This window comes from Sinocyclocheilus anshuiensis, unplaced genomic scaffold (assembly GCF_001515605.1).
Source record: "Sinocyclocheilus anshuiensis isolate Anshui unplaced genomic scaffold, SAMN03320099.WGS_v1.1 scaffold420, whole genome shotgun sequence".
NCBI classification, from domain to species: Eukaryota; Metazoa; Chordata; class Actinopteri; order Cypriniformes; family Cyprinidae; genus Sinocyclocheilus; species Sinocyclocheilus anshuiensis.
In genome coordinates this window covers 23,129-43,067 of record NW_015557082.1, presented here as the reverse complement: position 1 = coordinate 43,067, position 19,939 = coordinate 23,129, and the positions used below count along the sequence as shown (strand labels likewise).

At 36.2% G+C, this 19,939-nt stretch overlaps 1 protein-coding gene across 5 annotated transcripts in view; it reads right to left on the bottom strand.

Annotated features, from left to right (window-relative positions):
- LOC107676965 (AP-3 complex subunit delta-1-like) overlaps positions 1-19,939 on the bottom strand; it is a 36,180-nt gene that overhangs the window by 7,017 nt on the left and 9,224 nt on the right. The window contains exons 2-29 of one of the 5 annotated variants that reach the window (XM_016471725.1): positions 18,664-18,759; positions 18,489-18,569; positions 17,543-17,623; positions 17,128-17,235; positions 16,915-17,044; positions 15,660-15,799; positions 15,508-15,581; positions 15,350-15,399; positions 15,204-15,253; positions 14,126-14,174; positions 12,085-12,230; positions 11,838-11,986; positions 10,747-10,977; positions 10,443-10,674; positions 9,217-9,362; positions 9,003-9,144; positions 8,852-8,923; positions 7,657-7,729; positions 7,358-7,554; positions 7,201-7,274; positions 6,315-6,338; positions 4,552-4,705; positions 4,319-4,456; positions 3,107-3,160; positions 2,332-2,436; positions 972-1,130; positions 841-888; positions 627-647 (exon numbers count right to left, since the gene is read on the bottom strand). In XM_016471725.1, coding sequence (XP_016327211.1) covers positions 627-647; positions 841-888; positions 972-1,130; positions 2,332-2,436; positions 3,107-3,160; positions 4,319-4,456; positions 4,552-4,705; positions 6,315-6,338; positions 7,201-7,274; positions 7,358-7,554; positions 7,657-7,729; positions 8,852-8,923; positions 9,003-9,144; positions 9,217-9,362; positions 10,443-10,674; positions 10,747-10,977; positions 11,838-11,986; positions 12,085-12,230; positions 14,126-14,174; positions 15,204-15,253; positions 15,350-15,399; positions 15,508-15,581; positions 15,660-15,799; positions 16,915-17,044; positions 17,128-17,235; positions 17,543-17,623; positions 18,489-18,569; positions 18,664-18,759 — 3,024 coding nt within the window. The remainder of the gene's footprint in view (positions 1-626; positions 648-840; positions 889-971; positions 1,131-2,331; positions 2,437-3,106; positions 3,161-4,318; positions 4,457-4,551; positions 4,706-6,314; positions 6,339-7,200; positions 7,275-7,357; positions 7,555-7,656; positions 7,730-8,851; positions 8,924-9,002; positions 9,145-9,216; positions 9,363-10,442; positions 10,675-10,746; positions 10,978-11,837; positions 11,987-12,084; positions 12,231-14,125; positions 14,175-15,203; positions 15,254-15,349; positions 15,400-15,507; positions 15,582-15,659; positions 15,800-16,914; positions 17,045-17,127; positions 17,236-17,542; positions 17,624-18,488; positions 18,570-18,663; positions 18,760-19,939) is intronic. The other 4 variants (XM_016471728.1, XM_016471726.1, XM_016471727.1 and 1 more) reach the window with 4 other exon arrangements.

Sequence of the window (19,939 nt, the reverse complement as noted above, 5' to 3'; positions counted from 1 at the left end):
AGCAAATGGCTGCAATATAACAAAGAGTGAAAAATTGAAGGGGGTCTGAATACTTTCCGTACCCACTGTATATAATTGTATATACATTTATTAGAATAAATTAAAATACATTTATTTATATATTTTATAAATGTATTGTGTCTATTACACATATACATTAGTTATATATTATACATAATTTATATATATATATTATAAGATACACATAATTTGTTATACATTGTATACTTTAATTTTATTTATATATTTATAATACATTTTTATTTAATTTTAATTAATTAATTAAATTAATTAATTTATGCATTTAGCAGACGCTTTATCCAAAGCGACTTACATTGCATTCAGGCTATACATTTTTTACCAGTATGTGTGTTCCCTGGGAATCGAACCCACAACCTTTTGCGCTGCTAACGCAATGCTCTACCACTGAGCCACAGGAACATTAATTTTAGAAACAACAAAACAGAAGAAACATAAAATACCATCTTATTTAAAAAGGCATATAAACACAACGGTGCAACATGAACTCTTCACCTTATTTCTGTTCATATTTGGTGTCTATTGTGACTAAAGTCTGAATCACAGCGAATTAGTAGCAACAACAGTAGTTCTGTTCTCATGGTTACCTGATCAGCATCTTCTTTCATCTTCAAACATACATACAGAGACACATGAACAATACATCATTCATAAACTACAGACCAGAATCACTTAAAGCAATGAGTCGCTTCAGCAGAAACAGCAGCCGTGTGTGAGGATCATGAGATCTCAATTACAGGCTGAGCTTCACGCTGGTGCAGAGGACAAACATCAGACCACATCATGTCACGCCACACTCACCATCTTGATGTAGGAGTTCTCAGCCAGCAGAGAGTAGTTGGACATGGGCTGAAACGAGATGGAGGCTGGATAAGTACAGGACAAAGTGCTTTTACTTCCTGTTTTAGTGACACCGAGTGTGATTGGCTGACCGGCAGAGGCTCCTCTTCCTCCACGGTGCCGTTCTGCACTGAATCCTCCCCTCCGGCGTCACTGTGATGCTGATGATGGTGGTGGTGTCGCTTCTTCTTTTTCTTCTCCTTCTCCTCCTTTTCTTTCTTCTGCTTTTTCTTCTTGTGTTTAGAGGATTTCTGAAAAGGAAACCAATAGACAGTTGGTTTAATCTGGTTTCAATTGAGCACAACATTTTTTTTTGTATTCTTCTGCTGATTTTTCAGCAAAAACCAGTTCCCAGATTAATCAAAACACCACTACCATTCCTTGCCTAAACATACATAAAATCAGGAACAGGTCATGTGACCTGCTCATCCCATAAAGCACTGCAAATTACTAAATTGTATCAGCAATACCAGTACAATATAGAGCTCACTGACAATAAGTTTATTGCAATATATTTTGTTATTTTTATGTTAAATTAAGAATAAAGGTATATTTTATGTACTTAATTTCTAATGTGCAAACACACATATACAGTTTTTAAAAATGTTAATATTTTTTGTTATGTATTTAGTTAAATATAAATAATTTTACAGTTTTGTTTAAAGATGTATAATTTATTTATATGTTTAATGTAATTAAATGGTATTTTTAATGTATATTGAAAACACATTTTAATGTTTAAAATGCATATATTTATTGTTAATTAATGTTTAATTTAAATGTATATAATGTTTATTAATATATACACACAGAATTTTTTAAATTATAATGTTTGTTATTTAATGTAAATAATTTCAGTATTTTTTTTTTAGATGTATAATTTGTTATTTATACGTTTAAAAGGGTAAAGTTTTAATTGTTCAGTTTTTAATTAAAATGTTTTTAAAAGGCATATACGTAATGTTTAATTCAAAAGTATGTCTATTATTATAATTAATGCAAATAATAATTTTTTTGTATAAAGATGTACAATTTATTGTTATTTATTCAATGTTTAATGTAATTAAACAGTATAATTGTTTAATGTTTAATTAAAATAATGTGTCATTTATGTTTCCTTAAAATGCAAATATTTATTGTTGATTAAAGTTTAATTTAAATGTATGTAATGTTCATACACACACACAGTTTTATTACACATTGTTACAAACATGTTCATTTTAATATTCACTTATTTAATGTTTAATTTAAATCTGTTTTTATGTTTATTTTAAAAGCACTGTTTTTTAATAAAAATATTGTTATTTAATGATCATTGTGTGTTTATTTTAAAAATGTCTAAAGAGGAACACAGCACTGCCAGTGGAACAAACAGAAAACCAGTTTTAAAAACAAACAAAAACAAAACACAACAACAAAACAAAACCAAAGCAGCAGTTGTGTAAGCCCCACCGTGTCCTCTGGCTCTGTGTCTTTAGGCTCATCAGGTTCAGATTCTGGTGCGGCCGCAGAGCTGGTGTCCACAGCAGCAGCAGCAGACGAGGGCGCCGTCACCTCCTGCAAACAAACACACATTAAAACACACACTTCCTGCTGCTTTCAAACCCGTCCAGAGACCGAAGAATGATCAGCTACACTATGAAGCATGCAGAATTGAACAATATCATGATCAAGAAGAAGAAAAGCTGATTTGATGTTGTTGAATTGTCACATTGGGAGAAAATGGTGAAGAAGTGCTGAACCTGCAGTGAGAAAGTGATATTTTGGCTTTTGAAGTCTGTTGTTCGCATTAAGAGGAACTGAACTATGATATTTGGGCAGATTAAAAAAAAAAAAAAAAAGTACATCAAGTCCTTTCTCTCTCAGGTGACCTACATTCGGTTCATGAGGCAAATACTGAGCTGTTTGACTGGAACTGCAAGAACTGTCTATGATGATAAAAAAAACAACAATGATCATACAAGAGAAGCATCCCACATCAGTGAGTAAGACACATTTACACCTCTGCACGTGCACACATGCATCCTGAACTAAATCAAGCAAACGCTAACACACACACAAATGTGCCAGACCTGTGACAAACAGCGAAAAATAAGACGGGTGAGACAAAGAGATTGGCACGTCAAGAACAGCCAGAGTTCGGAGGAGGGAAAACACGAAAAACACACTCATTAACAACAGGACAGACCAGAGGGGGAGGAGAGGGAGAGAGCGTGAGGGACCGGACCTGGGCGGCAGGGGGAACAGGAGCACTAGAGAGCCAGAAATCCAGATCCGAGGCCTAGAAGAGAAAAGGCAGGGTGGGGAAAGTGAGTCCAGTCCTGTTTGACTCGAACAGAACCCCAAACAAACGCTCGGACAACCTCAGAAAAACAAAACGAGCACATATTCCATCGATATGTCAGTTACTGCCACTTCAATAGCTGATCATTTAACATAACGCAGTTTTATTATTTTTATGGTATATTTCAGTTAAACTAATTTATGCATGTACACGATGTAAATGTGGACATAATTCGTTTTCATTTAAGAATTCATTAGGAATTTTCATAGTCGAACATCATTAAAATGAATCAATTCATCGTTAAGTTTAAAAATCGCAAGACGTACATGGAAGAAAGCTATTAATATTATTTTTTTCATACAACAATTTAAATAAGTGTGCAAAACCCTAATAATTATTTATATATACAGTGGTGTGAAAAAGTGTTGGCCCCCTACATGCAAAAAAATAAGAAATCAGGGAGGGGGCCAACACTTTTTCACACCACTGTATATGTGGCATACGAGTTCCTCAAAGTCTAATTTCATTGTGCTCATGTTACACAGCAAAATAATAGTAGCCTATTGAATGCAGTGTGTCACAGTAAAAGTCCCCATGCCACTTCAAGATTCCTGACCATAATTCTGAGATTTAAATTTTTGAATATATACAAATATACAGAAAAAGTACCATATAAATTTAGGTAGAAAACGACTTTCTACCAAAGAAAACGACAAGAAAACGAAGTCGTAGAAAACGACTTTCTACCAAAACAAAAACTCTAAAATGAAAAAAATATATATTTGTAAAATGTTTCAATATTTCCAACGCATTAGTACAGAGCATAACCTAATAATAATTCGGTTTAAGATTTTATGGATAAAATTAACAACAATTAATAATCCATTAATCATTAACACCTCTAAATTAGGCAGTATAGGCTGCAGGCATTTGGCCATAAAACAGATCTTTTCATGCTCTTTCTCTGTTTAACTGTTGATTTCATCTTTGAATACAATGATCAAATTTGGGCTGCCACAAATGACAATCTGTTTCAACAAAGTAATGGAATATTCAAAGTATAAACAAAGCAAACAGCAAGTGTTAGTGATGGAGAGGCTATAAGACAAGCTTTTTAAAGATAATACTTTAATATCAGTCCAAAACCAATCGTACCTCAGCAGATGTGGATGTGGGCGGGGCTGCCGCCTCTTTGGTCTCCTCTGATTGGACGGCCTCTTCTGGCTGGGACTCCAGAAGCTCCTCCTCCACTTCTTTGTGTTTCTTCTTTTTCTTCTTTTCCTCTTTGCTCCTCTGCAAAACACCCAAACCACCATTTGAATATTAATGAAGTAGAATTACATTAAACAACAATATTCGCTCTTAACTGCAGATAACTGCCATCTCACCTTCCTGTCCTTCTCCTTGTCTTTCTTCTTCTCTTTACCGCTCTTCTTCTTGGTCTCCTGCGGGACACTCTCGCTGTCTCTGTCCTCGGCAGGGCTCTTCAACGCCTCTGGACGGTGGGTCCTCACCGGAAGCTTCTCGCTGTCTGCAAGCGGCCTGGAAAGAATAAGAGAAACAGAGATTAGATGGACAGAAAGAGGAGGAGATAGTGAATAGGAGAGAGAACCAGTCACATGGATGCTAGGAAAGGCTTCAGCTTATTCAATATACGGGTCAAAAGTCTAAAGGCCTGTTCGCAACAAGTCTGATGTGACAGGGTCACAAAAGTTTTACATTTCATCAACAAATATATTTCGCTGCACCAAAACTATTCACACCTTTGGTCTTACAACTACCGATCAGTGATGAGAATTGATTGAATAAAAAAAAATAAAATAAATAAATTTAAAAAAAAAACTACAGAATCAGAATGATTTTAATTCGTTGAACCTCTACATTTCTCCACAGATATGAGGCTAAACATGGTTTCTAGAGTGTGAATTTGTAGTTTGAATTGAATGCGGCATAAAAAAGTAATAATTTAATAAATGAACATGATGTCTTTATAATGCTTTGCACTCTGTGGTTGTATACAACAATATTCATTAAGTGCAACCAGTGTAGTTTATTTTACAAACAAAGGAAATTGTTATTTTTAATCACTCAAAGCACTCAATTCATCTCAAACTTGTGTTACTAATCTGAACTGGTCTAACAAACGAAAATATAAACACAAACAAAAGTATAAAATCCAAACCAAACAAAACCGAAAACAAAGCAAAAGGCAAAGCAAAACAAAAATCAAAACAAAACGAAGACAAAACTGATCTCTAGCATCCAAACAAAACAAAAAACAAATAACTGAAGTGTAACCCTCTTAACTAGGTGTGAAGGAGTTTGCTTTGCTTTACTTGAAATTTTGTGGTGCATTTGTTTTGTGTCAGAAATTGAGATTTGGTGTGAAGAGGCCTTCAAAGCCATACAATATTCCTGTCCAACAACAAGCTGAAAAAAAAGCTGAGGGGTTTAAAATCTGTGCTCACGAGTATCAAGGGAAAAGTCAAAGCCAGGCAAGGCTGTCAATGCTGATGTATATACACTAACATTAAAAAGATTGGGGTCAGTAAGATTTTTATAAAAAAAATGTTGGTTAAAGATTAACCCTTTTATTTAGCGAGGATGCATTAAATTGATTAAAACTGCCAGTAAAGACATTTAATGTTACAAAAGAATTTGATTTCAAACGAATGCTGTTCTTTTGGGGGTAAAAACATGACTTCAATAAAAATATAAAGTCGTACAACAGTTTTCAACATTGATAATAATAAGAAATGTTTCTTGAGCAGTAAATCGGCATATTAGAATGATTTCTGAAGGATCATGTGACACTGAAGACTGGCGTAATGATGCTGAAAATTCAGCTGCCATTTTGAATTGTAATAATATTTCACAGTTTTGACTGTATTTTTAATCAAATAAATGCAGCCTTGGAAAATAAAGTGAATACAGTCTTACCAACCCCAAACTTTATAACCAAAGTGTTCAAATTGTAGCAATATGACCACAGCCAAAACCAAACTAGCAGGTGAGCTGATCAGTCATGCACAAAGTGTTCTTGACAAATATTATTCGGTCCAACAGTGACATACTGCAATTGCCAGGAAAAACAGGTGTGGTAATTGGGCAGTTGATTCCACTGGGTCACGTGACCGCAGGAAGTGCTTACCTTGAGCTAAAACCAGATAGCAGACTGTCAGGAGGGCAGATGCGTGCATGCGTGAGGGAGAGAGAGAGAGATGGAGAGAGACAGAAGCAGAAAGCAGTGTGTGTGTGTAAGAGAGTGAAGAAGATACAGGAGAACTGGAGAAAGCTCCTCGATAACAGAACATGGAAAACCCAACAGATGAAAAAGACAACTAGATTTATTTTGCATCTGTATGAACAGAAATTCTAGACTCATAAACCTGCTAAAGGTGGTTTAACGAATGACAGTGGCAAGAAGCATGAAATTGAAAACAATATCTGGAGGGAAAACAGTGGTGATACGGAAAATAAAAGGGGTAATTGATGTCCTCAGATCAACAGAGAGAGTCTCAGACCAAACATCAGACACAAAACAACAAGAATGTGGAGAATTTCCTGAATTGGATATCAAGGAATGAGAGTTTAACACATATAGCTAGTGATGCACTGAAATTTCAAAAACTGAGAGAAAAAAAAAAAGCGTTCAAAAAGCCGTTAATCGAAACGGTGCCGTTTTATTTTCGCTTCTCTGATTTGACCGTATCAACGTCACTTTCAAGCACACAACACAATACATAAAAATGGTTCAGCTGAAATATCACGAGACGACTTTATTACTACGATTTAATTTATCAGCATAAAGAGTTACATTTCCAAATATTTAAATACCGAAACTAAATACCAAATTCAGTAATTGGCTAATTGGAAAAACATTGTGGATTATTGCTGCAGAACTTTACTACAACTGGTTTAAACTTATTAGAATAAAGAGAACGAAACAAATTTCAGTTTTGCAAAAAAATTAATTTCTGCACATCACTATATGTAGCACATGTATGAACTGTAGGTGGCGACAATATGGTACATACTTGTCCAGATCGATGTCTAGAGCTTTATGAGGGTCATTGGGATCCTTATCGTCATCGTCACTTGGTAAGGCATTCTGGGAACCAAGACACACCAACATTATTGTGTATAGTTTTGTGGACAACAGTTTTAAGCACTTCCGAAATAACAGCTGCCCACCTCTGGCATTTCCTCTGTGACTATGTCCACCTGGTGAGCGGGCGTTATGTCTTCCTCGCTCTCAGGACCCGAATCCGCCTTCCTCTCTTTCCCTCGCTTCTCCCGCTTTTTCTTCTTCTCCTTCTTCTTCCTCTCCGCCTTCTCCTTCTGCCGGCGCTCCACCTCCAGCTTCAGGTATTGGTCGGACATGGGCATCCCTGAACCAAAAAAAGATTAATACGTTTTTTTTTATTCTATATGAAGATGAAACAGTTTGTATTCAAAGTGGATTACATTTTAGGGATTGCAGATTTGCTCACCTGGGACTTTGAGAGGCACACTAAGGTCGATCTGCACCACCGGAATGTGTTCTACACCTGGCGCGTCGTACACCTGCAATTGCAGACACGTTCAAGTGAACTCAGAGAAGTAGTTATGGGAGAAACTTAGTTTTTCAAAGCTCTGAATCATTTGAAACAATTGGTTTGTAAAATGATTCACTGTTTTGAAGCATTTGAAACACCACAGGCTGACATAAAATCGGGTAAAAATTGTAATTGCAAAAAACAAAACCCAGTCCAAAGAAATATGAAATAGGAACAGATTAAGCACTGTTTACAAGTGATAACAAGCCAAAACAGTTTGATGGATTTTGATGTGAGAGGACAACAGGGGATGGAATTTTTCACTGGAGGAAGTGTTATGGATTACGGACTCATATTTTGGCCAGAAACGACATCTTAATGATGGATTTGTTTCTTACAAACATGCAGCTTTTCAATTCAAAAGACATTAACTGATGGACTGGAGTCGTGTGGATTATTGTGAGGTTTCAGCTGTCTGGACTCTCATTCTGACGGCACCCATTCACTGCAGAGGATCCACTGGTGAGCAAGTGATATAATGCAAAATTTCTCTAAATCTGTTCTGATGAATAAACAAACTCCTCTACATCTTGGATGGCCTGAGGGCGAGTACATTTCAATTTTTATGTGAACTATTTCTTCTAACGAAAAAAAATTACATTTTCCAAATAACAATCTTTGTTTTGCTTCTATTTAAATGACAATTTGTTTACATCAAACCACTGTTTTAATTTTTGTGGTTATCATGTCCAAAAGCTGATGTAAATTGTCCCTGGAACAGAAAATATTTTGTGTCATCAGCTAATAAAATACATTTTAGTATATCTGATACGCTGCACATGCCACTGATATAGATTATAAACTGTTTGGGACCTAAGACCGATCCCTGCAGTACACCACAAGTTATGTTTATGTAGATTTATGTTCATTAATTTCTATAAATTGTTGCCAATTTCTTAAATAAAAACCAAGGTTTGAAACAGTATAATGCAACAAAGACTCAACTGCTGAATTGGATAACGTATGATACAAGTTTAGAGCTGCTAATCAAACAAAAGATTAGTAAATGGTTCAAATGGTGTTTCGAAAGTGGTCATCACTAGTTTCGGCCTGAGGATTATGTGATCACAGAAATCATTTGACCGCGTACCTTCTGAGATGATGGTGAGGCCTTGATGTAGAACGGGTTGTTGGCCTGTTCCTGCTTCCTGACTTCCCTCCTCTGTGTAAAATCGGACAAGTGTATTAAGACGACTGTATTTACACATTTTCTGAAGGTCTGAAGGACAGCATGGACTTACCCTGGCCAACTCTTTCTCATCGACCTCGGTGTGTCTTGATCTGGAATGCTTGGGTTCTTCTTTAGCGAACACTGCTTTGGGCTTCTCGTCCTCAGACTCGCTCTCTGACGGAGGCTCATTGATCCAGGCGTCGAGATCCAGACTAGAGGGGGAAAACAACAGCTTAAACATCTATTTCTATTGATACCCTTGAGATAGTCAATAAATGACTCACCCTTCTGGTATAGGCACTTTCTTCTGGGCCTTGGGGGCCACAGGATTGAGTTCTCCGGCGAAGAGAGCCGTCACTTCCTCAGCCACCTCCACGTTCTTCTGCTGTAGCTTCTGGATGTACTTCACCAGCTGGAGGATGCAGGACGCCTGCGGGGGAACATCATGGTTAACACTGTGTGATTGTATGTGTGTGTCTGTTTCAAAGCCTAATAAATCATATTATTAGAATCGCAACTGATGAAAAGATTGATGTTAGCGTATTGCTAAGCTAATGAAGTCAGACAGAGTTGGCTGGTTTTAGCTGGTTTTCCAGCCTGGTCATAGCTGGTCAACAGGCTGGTTTTAGAGGGCTTTTGACCACTTCTTTAGCTGGTCTCAAAGACTCAACAGACCATATCAGACCCCACTGTATGGTTTGCTGGTCTTAGTGGGTTTAAGCTGGAATTAACTGGTTTTAGCTGGTCTCCCAGCCTGGCCAAGCTGGTTTTAGCTGGTCAGTCAGCTGGTCTCCAAGCCTGACCAACTATGACCAGGCTGGACAACCAGCTAAAACCAGCCAACTAGTATTTTAGAACATCGCTAGCTTGCGGCTAACATGATTTAACATGTTGCTGATATGCTTCTGCTATGTTGTTGCCATGTTTTAATACACTGCTAACATGACCAAGCATGCTGCTTGCATATTTCTAACATTTCCAGCACGTTTTTAACATGTTAACATGTTGCTAGCATTCTGTTAACATGAATTATCTCACTGCTACCATGTTTTTACATGCATTAACACACTGCTAACATGTTTTAACATGTTGTTAACATGTTTTGAATTAATGCTAACATGCTTTAGCACATTGCCATTTTGATTGTCACGACACACTAGAAGGATACTTGTGACGCCATCTTACATTTGGCCAAAACGGGACATTCAAAGTCGCAATGAAACAGAAGTATCAGGAGATCTTTTCTTCCATAGTGTGAAGGATTTTGAGATTTCATATCATATCATTTTGTGGCCTAGTGTCTGGAATAGCCTTCACTGCCAGCTACACAGATTAGCAGATCTACTTTACTACAAATAGCATGGTTAAAATATGGTTAGTGTAGCCATGGTTAATTTGTGGTTACCATGTTTTAACTACAGTAACCATGTTTTTCTTTTAGTTTTATTTGTAGTAAAACCATGGTTAATTTAAGTAAGGGACGAGATGTCAGAATAAAGCTTCTCCTCACCCTCTCCTGCACTTCCAGGTTGGCACTCTGGACGAACAGCGGCAGTCTGTCTATAAGCAGCTGGCTGGTCTCCTGTGCAGCCTGGCTCTCCGTCTCCCCATCATGCTTCCGCAGCACTGTCGCAAACAGCTTGGCGGCATTTTGTACGTACACCGCCTGGATGTGACCGGGCAGGGTGGCCACTTTGGGTCTCAGCATGGCCTCCAGTGTCTGCATGGGGTCTTCCAGATGCCTGTGAGGAAAAGGCTGTTAGCATGCTGTTATATGGTTGAACCTCGAACCTTTCCAGATCGTCATCACGTACTCCGAGAACTCTCCGCAGATCCACGCAGCGGCGTAGAGAACCTCGCAGATCCCGTTGCGCTGCGTGTTGCCGGTCAGCAGGTGTGCGTTGTCCAGCAGAGTGGCCATCTGAGCCACGGCGAAGCCTCGGATGGCTTTGACGCGGATGGCGACGTCCAGCATCTGAGAGGCGATTAGGTGGCCGTGCCTTGTGCCCTCCAGACGAGTCAGTTCGACCAGGATACTGATGTACCTGGAAGACAGAGACGGCTGTTTTCTGACTTCTGTATCCAATAATGATTATGTAAAATTGTAAAAGTAACTGCTATAACTATGTTTTAGGGACGGTTCACACAGTTGCATTTAAAAATGCAAGATGCAGGATAGTGGAATTGGAACAGAAACTCAAGTCTTGGGATTATGTTTAAGGGGTGGTTCGCACACAATACGTTTTTGCGTTCAAAAACTGGAGACGGCAGTAAAATAGATAAAACGCTATTTTTAAAACTATTTTAAAAAGTTTCTGGAACTACATTTAAGGGCCGATTCACACAGAGTGCATTTTTGCGTTTAATAAGGAAAAACATTAAGTTTGTTAGACTACGTCTAAGGGCATTTCACACAGAATGTGTTTTTGTGTTTAAAAATGCGAGATGCAGGACAGTGGAAAGGGGAAAACACAAAAGGTCTTGCAACTACGTACGTATAAGAGCTGATTCACACAGAATGCATTTTTTCATTTAAAAACGTGAGATGCAGGAGAGTGGAATGAGAAAAAAATGCAAGTCTTGGGACTATATTTAAGGGGTGGTTCACACAACACGTTTTAGCATTTAAAAACAGAAGACACATGGCACTGAAACAGGAAAAAACTCGGAACTATGGAAATTCTTGGAACTATGTTTAAGGTCTGGTCCACACAGTATGTTTTTTATTGTATGTTTTCTTTTTAAGCTGAGTTTATTTTAACATGAGCTGTGTCATGCATGAGAAGGCTCAAGATGCACCAAATGGATGTCTTTGACCGCTGCACTCGCATATTTACATAGAAAATCAACAGAAATTCTATGTGAACAGACCCTAAGTGTGTACTTGGCTGTTGTTTAGTCTTACCACTCAAAGTTGGTGATATACTGGAAGTTGCTCTGGCTGCAGATGTCGATGATCTTGGTGAGCAGCTCATCTCGGTAAGTGGTGCCTTCTGCTTTGTCCACATGCAGCATGAGCTTCTTCACAATCTCCATCAGGTTCTTCTTCGAAACCTAGTTAACCGCATTTTGCACCACATTTTAGTAACCTCATATATTTGAGCTCCTCACAACTTCAAGACTTCAGAGGAATGTTTAAATGTTCTACACACCATGCCGTAGAGCAGATCCAGGGCTCTCAGTCTGATGGACTCATCTTTGTCGTCCAAACACTGAAGGATCAGGTCCTTGTGCGACTGCACAGACTTGGGGTGCGTCTTTAAGATCTTGGACATGGCCAGAAGACCCAAGTACTTCACTGCAAAAAAAACCACAGCGTCTAAGTGACTCTTGCATTGAAGCGTAGTCTCTCTGTTTGCTAACTTTAGCTATATTGCATTTATGCTAATTGACGTTTTGTCCAGTTCTTCCATTTGGACAAGTCGGCATGCAACGGAAGTAGCAACAGGTATTTCTGTCCATATTGCGAAGTACATCCTAATGAAAAAGAAAAGAAATACTGATTTTCCCCCAAAAAATTGGGACTTGGTTCAATCCATTGATAGTTGATTGGATGGAGGCAAATCTGAACGCGAGCTTGCAGGCAATTGTAAGAAAGAGGCGGAGTCTGAATGGACAAAATTATTGGAGAAATCATGCATACATCACCCAAGAGACGCCTAGCATTTTACCAGAAAAATTAAGACATTTTGTTTTAAAATAAGGTCAAAACAAATTATATACTGTATAACCAATGTGAACTTCCATTTCGTGCCGACTTTAAAATCTACTGAATTTAAAGCCTAGTACTAAATGTACAGTATTTTAGAAATGAAAATAAGGATCATCAGCAAATAAAATAAATTTTAGTATATCTGATACTCTGCACATGCCATTGATATAGATTATAAACGGTTTGGGACCTATGACCGATCCCTGCGGTACACCACAAGTTATGTTTATGTAGATTTAAGTTCATTAATTTCTATAAATTGTTGCCAATTTCTTTAATAAAAACCAAGGTTTGAAAAAGTATGATGCAACAAACTCAACTGCTGAATTGGATAACGTATGATACAAGTTTAGAACTGCTAATCAAACAAAAGATTAGTAAATGGTTCAAATGGTGTTTCGAAAGTGGTCATCACTAGTTTCGACCTCAGGATTATGTGATCACATGATGTATGCGTGTATATGTATCCATAATATGTATCCATATTATGTGATGTATGCGTTCAGAGAAATCATGTATACATCACCCAAGAGACGCCTAGCATTTTACAAGAAAAATTGAGACATTTTGTTTTAAAATTATAAGGTCAAAACAAATGATATACTGTATAACCAATGTGAACTTCCATTTCGTGCCGACTTTAAAATCTGCTGAATTTAAAACCTAGTACTAAATGTACAGTATTTTAGAAATGAAATGAAACCACTCTAAAACTAACAAATCTAAATGACTAGTTTCTTATTACTGAAAAATCTGCACAACGACAATGGGAAACACACAAAGACAATGGGAAAACACAAAGACAACAAACACACACACACAAAAACACACACCCCCACATGAACACAAATGGACTTCAGTTTTGTTTTACTCTGCCCGATTTTTAAAAATTAAATGCATATTTGATTTAAGACAACTGATGGTTTAAATGCCCACAAAATTTAATAGACTAAATATAGATGCATGACAATTGGAGCCACATTTCTGTGGTCTTGGGCCACTAGGACAATGCACAGTCTAGCTTTGTTGATGCAAAAACAAAATGTACAAATACACTTATCTATTTAAGGAACACATGGGGCTTCAGGATTGACAGAATGCCAAAACATTTAGCTGGAAGTAAATATCAAACGGCCCTGTGAGGGAACTTTGAGAAACAAAACATGGCAGTCCAGGATTCACAGAGCTAGTCTACAACCCGCTTGACTGGGACACTGATAACTCGAACTCCTGCAAGATCATTCAGATTACTTGATGCATATGTCTTGAAATGCTATTGCTTTTTGGAGGAACCTTTTCCAGTTCCTCAAGCTATAAAGATAGGATTGACTCTTGCCAACTCCCTATTGTAGTACTGAGGTGTCTTCGAGTTATCCAGGATGGAGATCTATATGGACTTCATCTACAGGGCCAGAGGGGGGACTCAGAAACACGCAGACAATGAGAGAATGACACACTGCAGGCATTGACAGAAGGCTCACAGTTCTGGTCCGAGTCTTCAATCAGGATTCGCAGTTTCTGCACACAGAGCTGCGGACAGGAGAGAGAAATGGAGAACAGAAGAAGAGACAAAAGGCATTATTACAATGTTTAAAACCTTTCCACACCATCTTACATCAATAGTCAAAGAGGAAGCCAACTTAAGACAGGTCAAGTGCTTGTTTGAGAGCCAAGGATTCAGTTTGGCAAATTACACTTAGAAAAACTAGGTAAGAGACATAAACAGTGGTTGACTGATGGCTAAATGCTGATCTCTAGAGCCTTTATATAATATAATTTACACCTATTCACTAATTCCTTAATTTAGCAGCTGGTTTTATCGTAAGTGACTTTTAATTATAATAATTGCTAAAATTAAATATTAGAATTTACCTTGTAAAAAATAAAAGTTAAATATATAACATATTAAAAGGAACATTTATTACATTTAATAATAAAAAAAAAATTCAGCTTAATAAATGTAATAAAATGAGGCATTGGCTCAACATGTCCAATATTTACTAAATAAAATAATAATAATAATTATCATATTTCTGTGTGTTAGAAGATCTGCTTCTTCACAGAACTGTAGGAAAAAATAGGAAAAGACACATAATACTACATATTATAACCGATATTAAATAACTTACATTAATAATGTATTAAATTGTATACATTTGTATGTATTCTTTTAGATATTTTATAAACTATATTAAAACTTCAGGCATTGGCCCAACACATCTAATATTTACCAAGTTCACATAATTAAAATTTTAATATTTAATATGTTTGTGCTTTAGATGACCTGCTTCTTTATTTCTTTATTAATTGAACTTTAGGAAATTATATGAATGGATACATAAATAAAACAAAACTATATTCATCCAAGGACCTGAAGTATCAATGTAACAGCTTAAGAGAAAGAAATGTGGTGTATCACTATAGGAATTTATCAACAAAGCTCTCCACATTGAACATTATGAATTAACAGACTATAAATGCAAATATAAAGTGTAAAATGTGTAAAGGGTCCACATCAATAGTGAATATAAATCAGTGACTGATGCGACAATGGCCCACCTGTATGCTAGCACTGTGATTGGGCATCCCAGAGGACAGCGAGATCAACACTGAGATGAAACAGGATAGAGAACAGACATCAATAACTATTTTAAGAAATGTGTGCTCTAGTACAACACCGGGTCACGGCACCAAATAATACTGACCTGCTATGACCGTGTTGACACACTCATAGAGAAGGGACATGGCCGAGGTACTAAGAGAGCAAATAAGAGGAAGGACAAGAACAAAAAGAAATATTATATTTAATCCTAATGTTTTTGGCCAGCTTGAGTGCTTCGGAGTGTTTTAGTATCACTGCTACCTGTGGATGAGGTTTGTTAGGGGCTCAATCAGCTTCTTTCCCAAACGAGGCTCCAAAGGAGTGAGAGCACCAAACTAAAACATGGAAATCTCATTAAAGAAACAGACAAAAGCAGAGAATCACTTCCTTTTCCAACCCAACACATATCTCACCAGCTTAATGATCTTGATGAGAACCCAGTTGTTGGTGGAGGAGGTCATGAGTTTGAAGAACAGGGGTGCCAAGGAAAGATAGTTCTTGGGATTTCTTCTGGCCAGTTCACAGATGACGTTCACAGCTGCTGACTGGACACCTGGGAAATACACAATTTAAACACAGAGTTCAAGTGGAAGCCTGAAATATTAGCGTTTAGTAGGGCTGGCCAAATTTTTTTTTTCGATTAATCGTTTTTTTTTAAATGACATCGATTCGATATTGATTCTCAAAAGCATTTATTTCAGCAAACATTCAATACAAAATCTGATTGATGTGAATCTTATCATTAGTCTTCTCCACTAGATGTCACCCTCTTATTTACCTTGCGCGATGTTACAACAGAAAGCCTGCCATTCATTCAGTGCTTATGGCGGAGATACTGCACCCATAAGGCGCCATGATTTCCGCAATGAATGAATGGCGGATGGCGCAGATGCACTGTTTTGTTTACTACACATATTAAAGCGCAGACGTGTGTTCAGCCTCTGTCGTCTCACTATATGATAATATGAACACGAATATCATCTCCAGCTGCTCTGAGAGTCACTTCATTAGCATTTTACCATTTCATTTGAGAAAACTACCGTCATATCACATACACAGCAGCTGCAAGTTATTCACGGCAACCCGTCAAAATAAAAGTTTGGTTTAACGTTAAGAAATTGTCTCAGAAATATATTACTATTTAGCAGTCTTAAGATTCGATGTAACAACAATGCTACTACTACTAATAATAAATATTAATAAATCTTTATTTTTAAAGGAATAATCACATTTCTTTTCTTTTTAATTTTAACAGTAAACAGTAATTTTAACAAAAGTTGTGCAGCACTTTGTTTGCCAAAAAATAAAAGGGTTTAATTTTCATTTGTTTAAAATAAATTCAATTAATGTTTTATGTCTTCATCTAATTATCAGGAAAAAAAACACCCTACACAAAAATAGAATAGGTTTAAAATACAGGCCTGTGGCTTAATTTCTTTTTATTAATTCACCATTTGTAAACTGATGCTTACTGTTACTGTTCATTTTTTTTAGAAATATCAATAACATTTGTATTAAAACTATATTCACTGAATGTAATAAAAAAAAATATTTAAAAAAATCGAGAATCGAATCAAGAATCGAATTGAGAGCTTGCGAATCGGAATCGGGACATCTGAATCGATACCCAGCCCTAGCGTTCACCGAGATGTGATTCAGCATCCGTACCTGGATCTGGGTCCTCCAGCTTCTCTTTGAGGCGTGGGAAGGCAGGACGAAGGGACTCGGGGTACTTCAGGAACACTTTGTACATGATCAGCACCGCCTTCTTGCGAATGTATGGCTTAGTGTGGGACATCTGAGACGGATGAAGGGTGAGACTGAATGAATGTGTGCTCAGCGTCAATATTTGCCTGAAGTAAACACTGTGAATGGATTTACCAAAGTCATGATGTCATTGGCCAGGTCACGTGCAAGGTCAGGGGTCACGAAGCAGGAAAGGCCAGTCAGAGCCACGCCGGTGTCATACTGGTTGGGACTACTGAGATCCTGTGGAGAGATGATAAAGCATCCTACAGCAATCAGCAGGCTTTTTATAGTTAACTACAACTAAAACTGAAACTAAAAATAAAAACATTAAAAACATTTTCTTTACTTGAAACAAAATAAATGTTAACTCTTCATTTCAGTAAAATACATTTCAGCTGGTTGCCAAGGCACCGTTTCTCATCTTAATTTAGTTTAAACTGATGTACTAAATTAACAAAAAAAAAAAATAGTATCTCAGTGATACCGAAATAACTGGCAACCAGCGTAATCAAAACAAAACGAGGTGAAGGGGAAGTTTAAAACGCACCTTGCGGATCTGATTTGTCGTTAGCATGATGACATCAGTGCCCTCGTGAAAGCATTGCGATGCTGCAAGGTAGCCAATTCGCTGAAAACAAGAGACGAAAGAGACATTTATGAACCAGGGTTGCTAAAAAAATGTTTTTTAATTGTTTAACTGAAATAAAGTTGAAAAAATAAAATATAAAGATTAGATTAAAAAATGTAAATATCTTTTAGAAGCGTCCTAAAGTTTTAATACTACAATTACTAAAACTGAAAAAAAATAAAAAAATAAAATAATTATATATATATATATATATATATATAAAAACAGCAACACTACTATGGTTCTGTTAATAACTAACATTGACCAAAAAATGTGGTACAGCATCTAATAATCTTTGTTACTATTAGTTCATTGTTCATTGAACTAATATTGTTCATTGTTCATTTTAGCACAGGTCTTTAAATAATATTAACAGTTATAACATTTGATAGTAATAATGTATCAGTAATGTTGAAATTAACATTAAGATAATTAAAAAATTAAGAAATATTTTTATTGTTAGTTCATGTTAATTAATAGTAACAAATGGAACTTATTGTATTAAGTCTTTCAAACCAAAAAAAAAACAAAAAAAACACCAACATTTTTTTTTTAAATGACAAAAGCACAAAATTACTATGACTTAAATTAAAATGCAATGAGTCATATGTGAACCAGTATTGCAGTACAAATAAGTACAACTAAAATTAAAAGTAAAATAAATATTAAACTACTGAAAGTTGTTTTCAGTCAGTGAAATAATTGGAAATAAAAAATACTAATAATACAGACTTATAAAATATAACCATAACTTTGCTATAAGTTCCTAAACAATACTAAAATAGCATATAAATAATAAAGATGTTGTGAACCTCTGGACCTGGGCTGACGGAGCGCTAATATTATTTTCGACGTCACCTCTCACCTTGTATGTGAATTTGGAGGAGCTCATCACCTCCACGATGTTGAACGCAGCCCAACTGACATCATAGCCAAGCATCTGCAACTGTTAGGAGGAGAAAGCAAAAGAATAAGTGACGGCTTGAGCTCAAAGCATTATGAAGCAGATCAGAGAGGATATAAACAATGGACGCTCTTACGTAGGTGAGCTTGCAGACTGCATTGGCTTTAACAGCGATGTTGTCCTGTTTGAGTTCTTGTTTGATCTCATCGATGCACGTCGAGATGTATTTGGCCTGTAGAAGGAACAGGAAGTATTTTTAGAAAGAGTGAGACAAAAATACAAAAAGACATTGCTCTAACATGACGGCCCGGGGCATCGTTTAGCTTCCTGTTGTCAGCAGCATCAGCTTAACCGAAATAAACATCTTAAACTGTAACTTTAACAGAGTGTGCTTTGCCATATTTCTAACAGAAAGTATATCTAGATAAGCATTTATCAAAACGATATATAGGTGATGATGATAGTTCATCTGAATGATGTCATCGTTGTGTTGTTACAAACCCAGTTTTTTTTCCTCGTTAAAAGTAAAAAGACATATTTAGCACAATTGTCCAAGCTGCTCTTTTCCATATAATTCAAGTGAATGGAGACCAGCAGCACAAAGGACTGAAATAACATGAAAATAAAATAAAATAAAATATTTTTATATATTATAATATACTAAAACTTATTTCTAGTTGCCAAAGCAAAATTGATCATCTTCATTTAGTGTAACTTGAGGTACTAAAATAACTAAAACTGAAATAAAATACTATACAGACATATTTGTTTATAAAAAAAACAAAAAAAACAAAACAAAATCACTAAAACTTTTAATAAAATAAAAGAAAAACTGAAAATATAAAAATGAATTCAAACTAGTAATTAAACACTAAAACTGTACCTCAATGATACCAAAATCAGACTGGGTCGGTCATTCTGCCAAAAAATTGTGTTTTACAGCGAGAAAAAATGGGTTTAGAAGCGACATAAGAGCTAATAAACTACAATTTTAATTTTCTTGCATTTTTTAAATGCCTGATTTCACTTGAAACAAGCGATTACACAGTATTTGTCGTCAAAATATTATTATGTGTTAATTATAGAATTAACAAAATAATAATGTTTGTAGCACATGCCTAGATTAGGAGCAAAGGAAATCCAGTCTGAATGCTTCATGATTTTTCAGACATGTTCTCACATAAGCAACAATCCACAGAGCCACAAAGATTCATTTTTGAAATCCAAAATCTAAAAATAAAAATGTAAAAAAAAAAATGCTCAAAACTAGGTCAGCGTGTGTGTGTGGAATGAATGACTAAAAGTGCTGATAAACCACAATATCTCAAGGCCAGTGGCATTACATTGTTAAATGATTAAAAAAATTAATTCATAAAAAAAAAAAAAAAAAAAAAAAGAGAGAAAAAAACCTT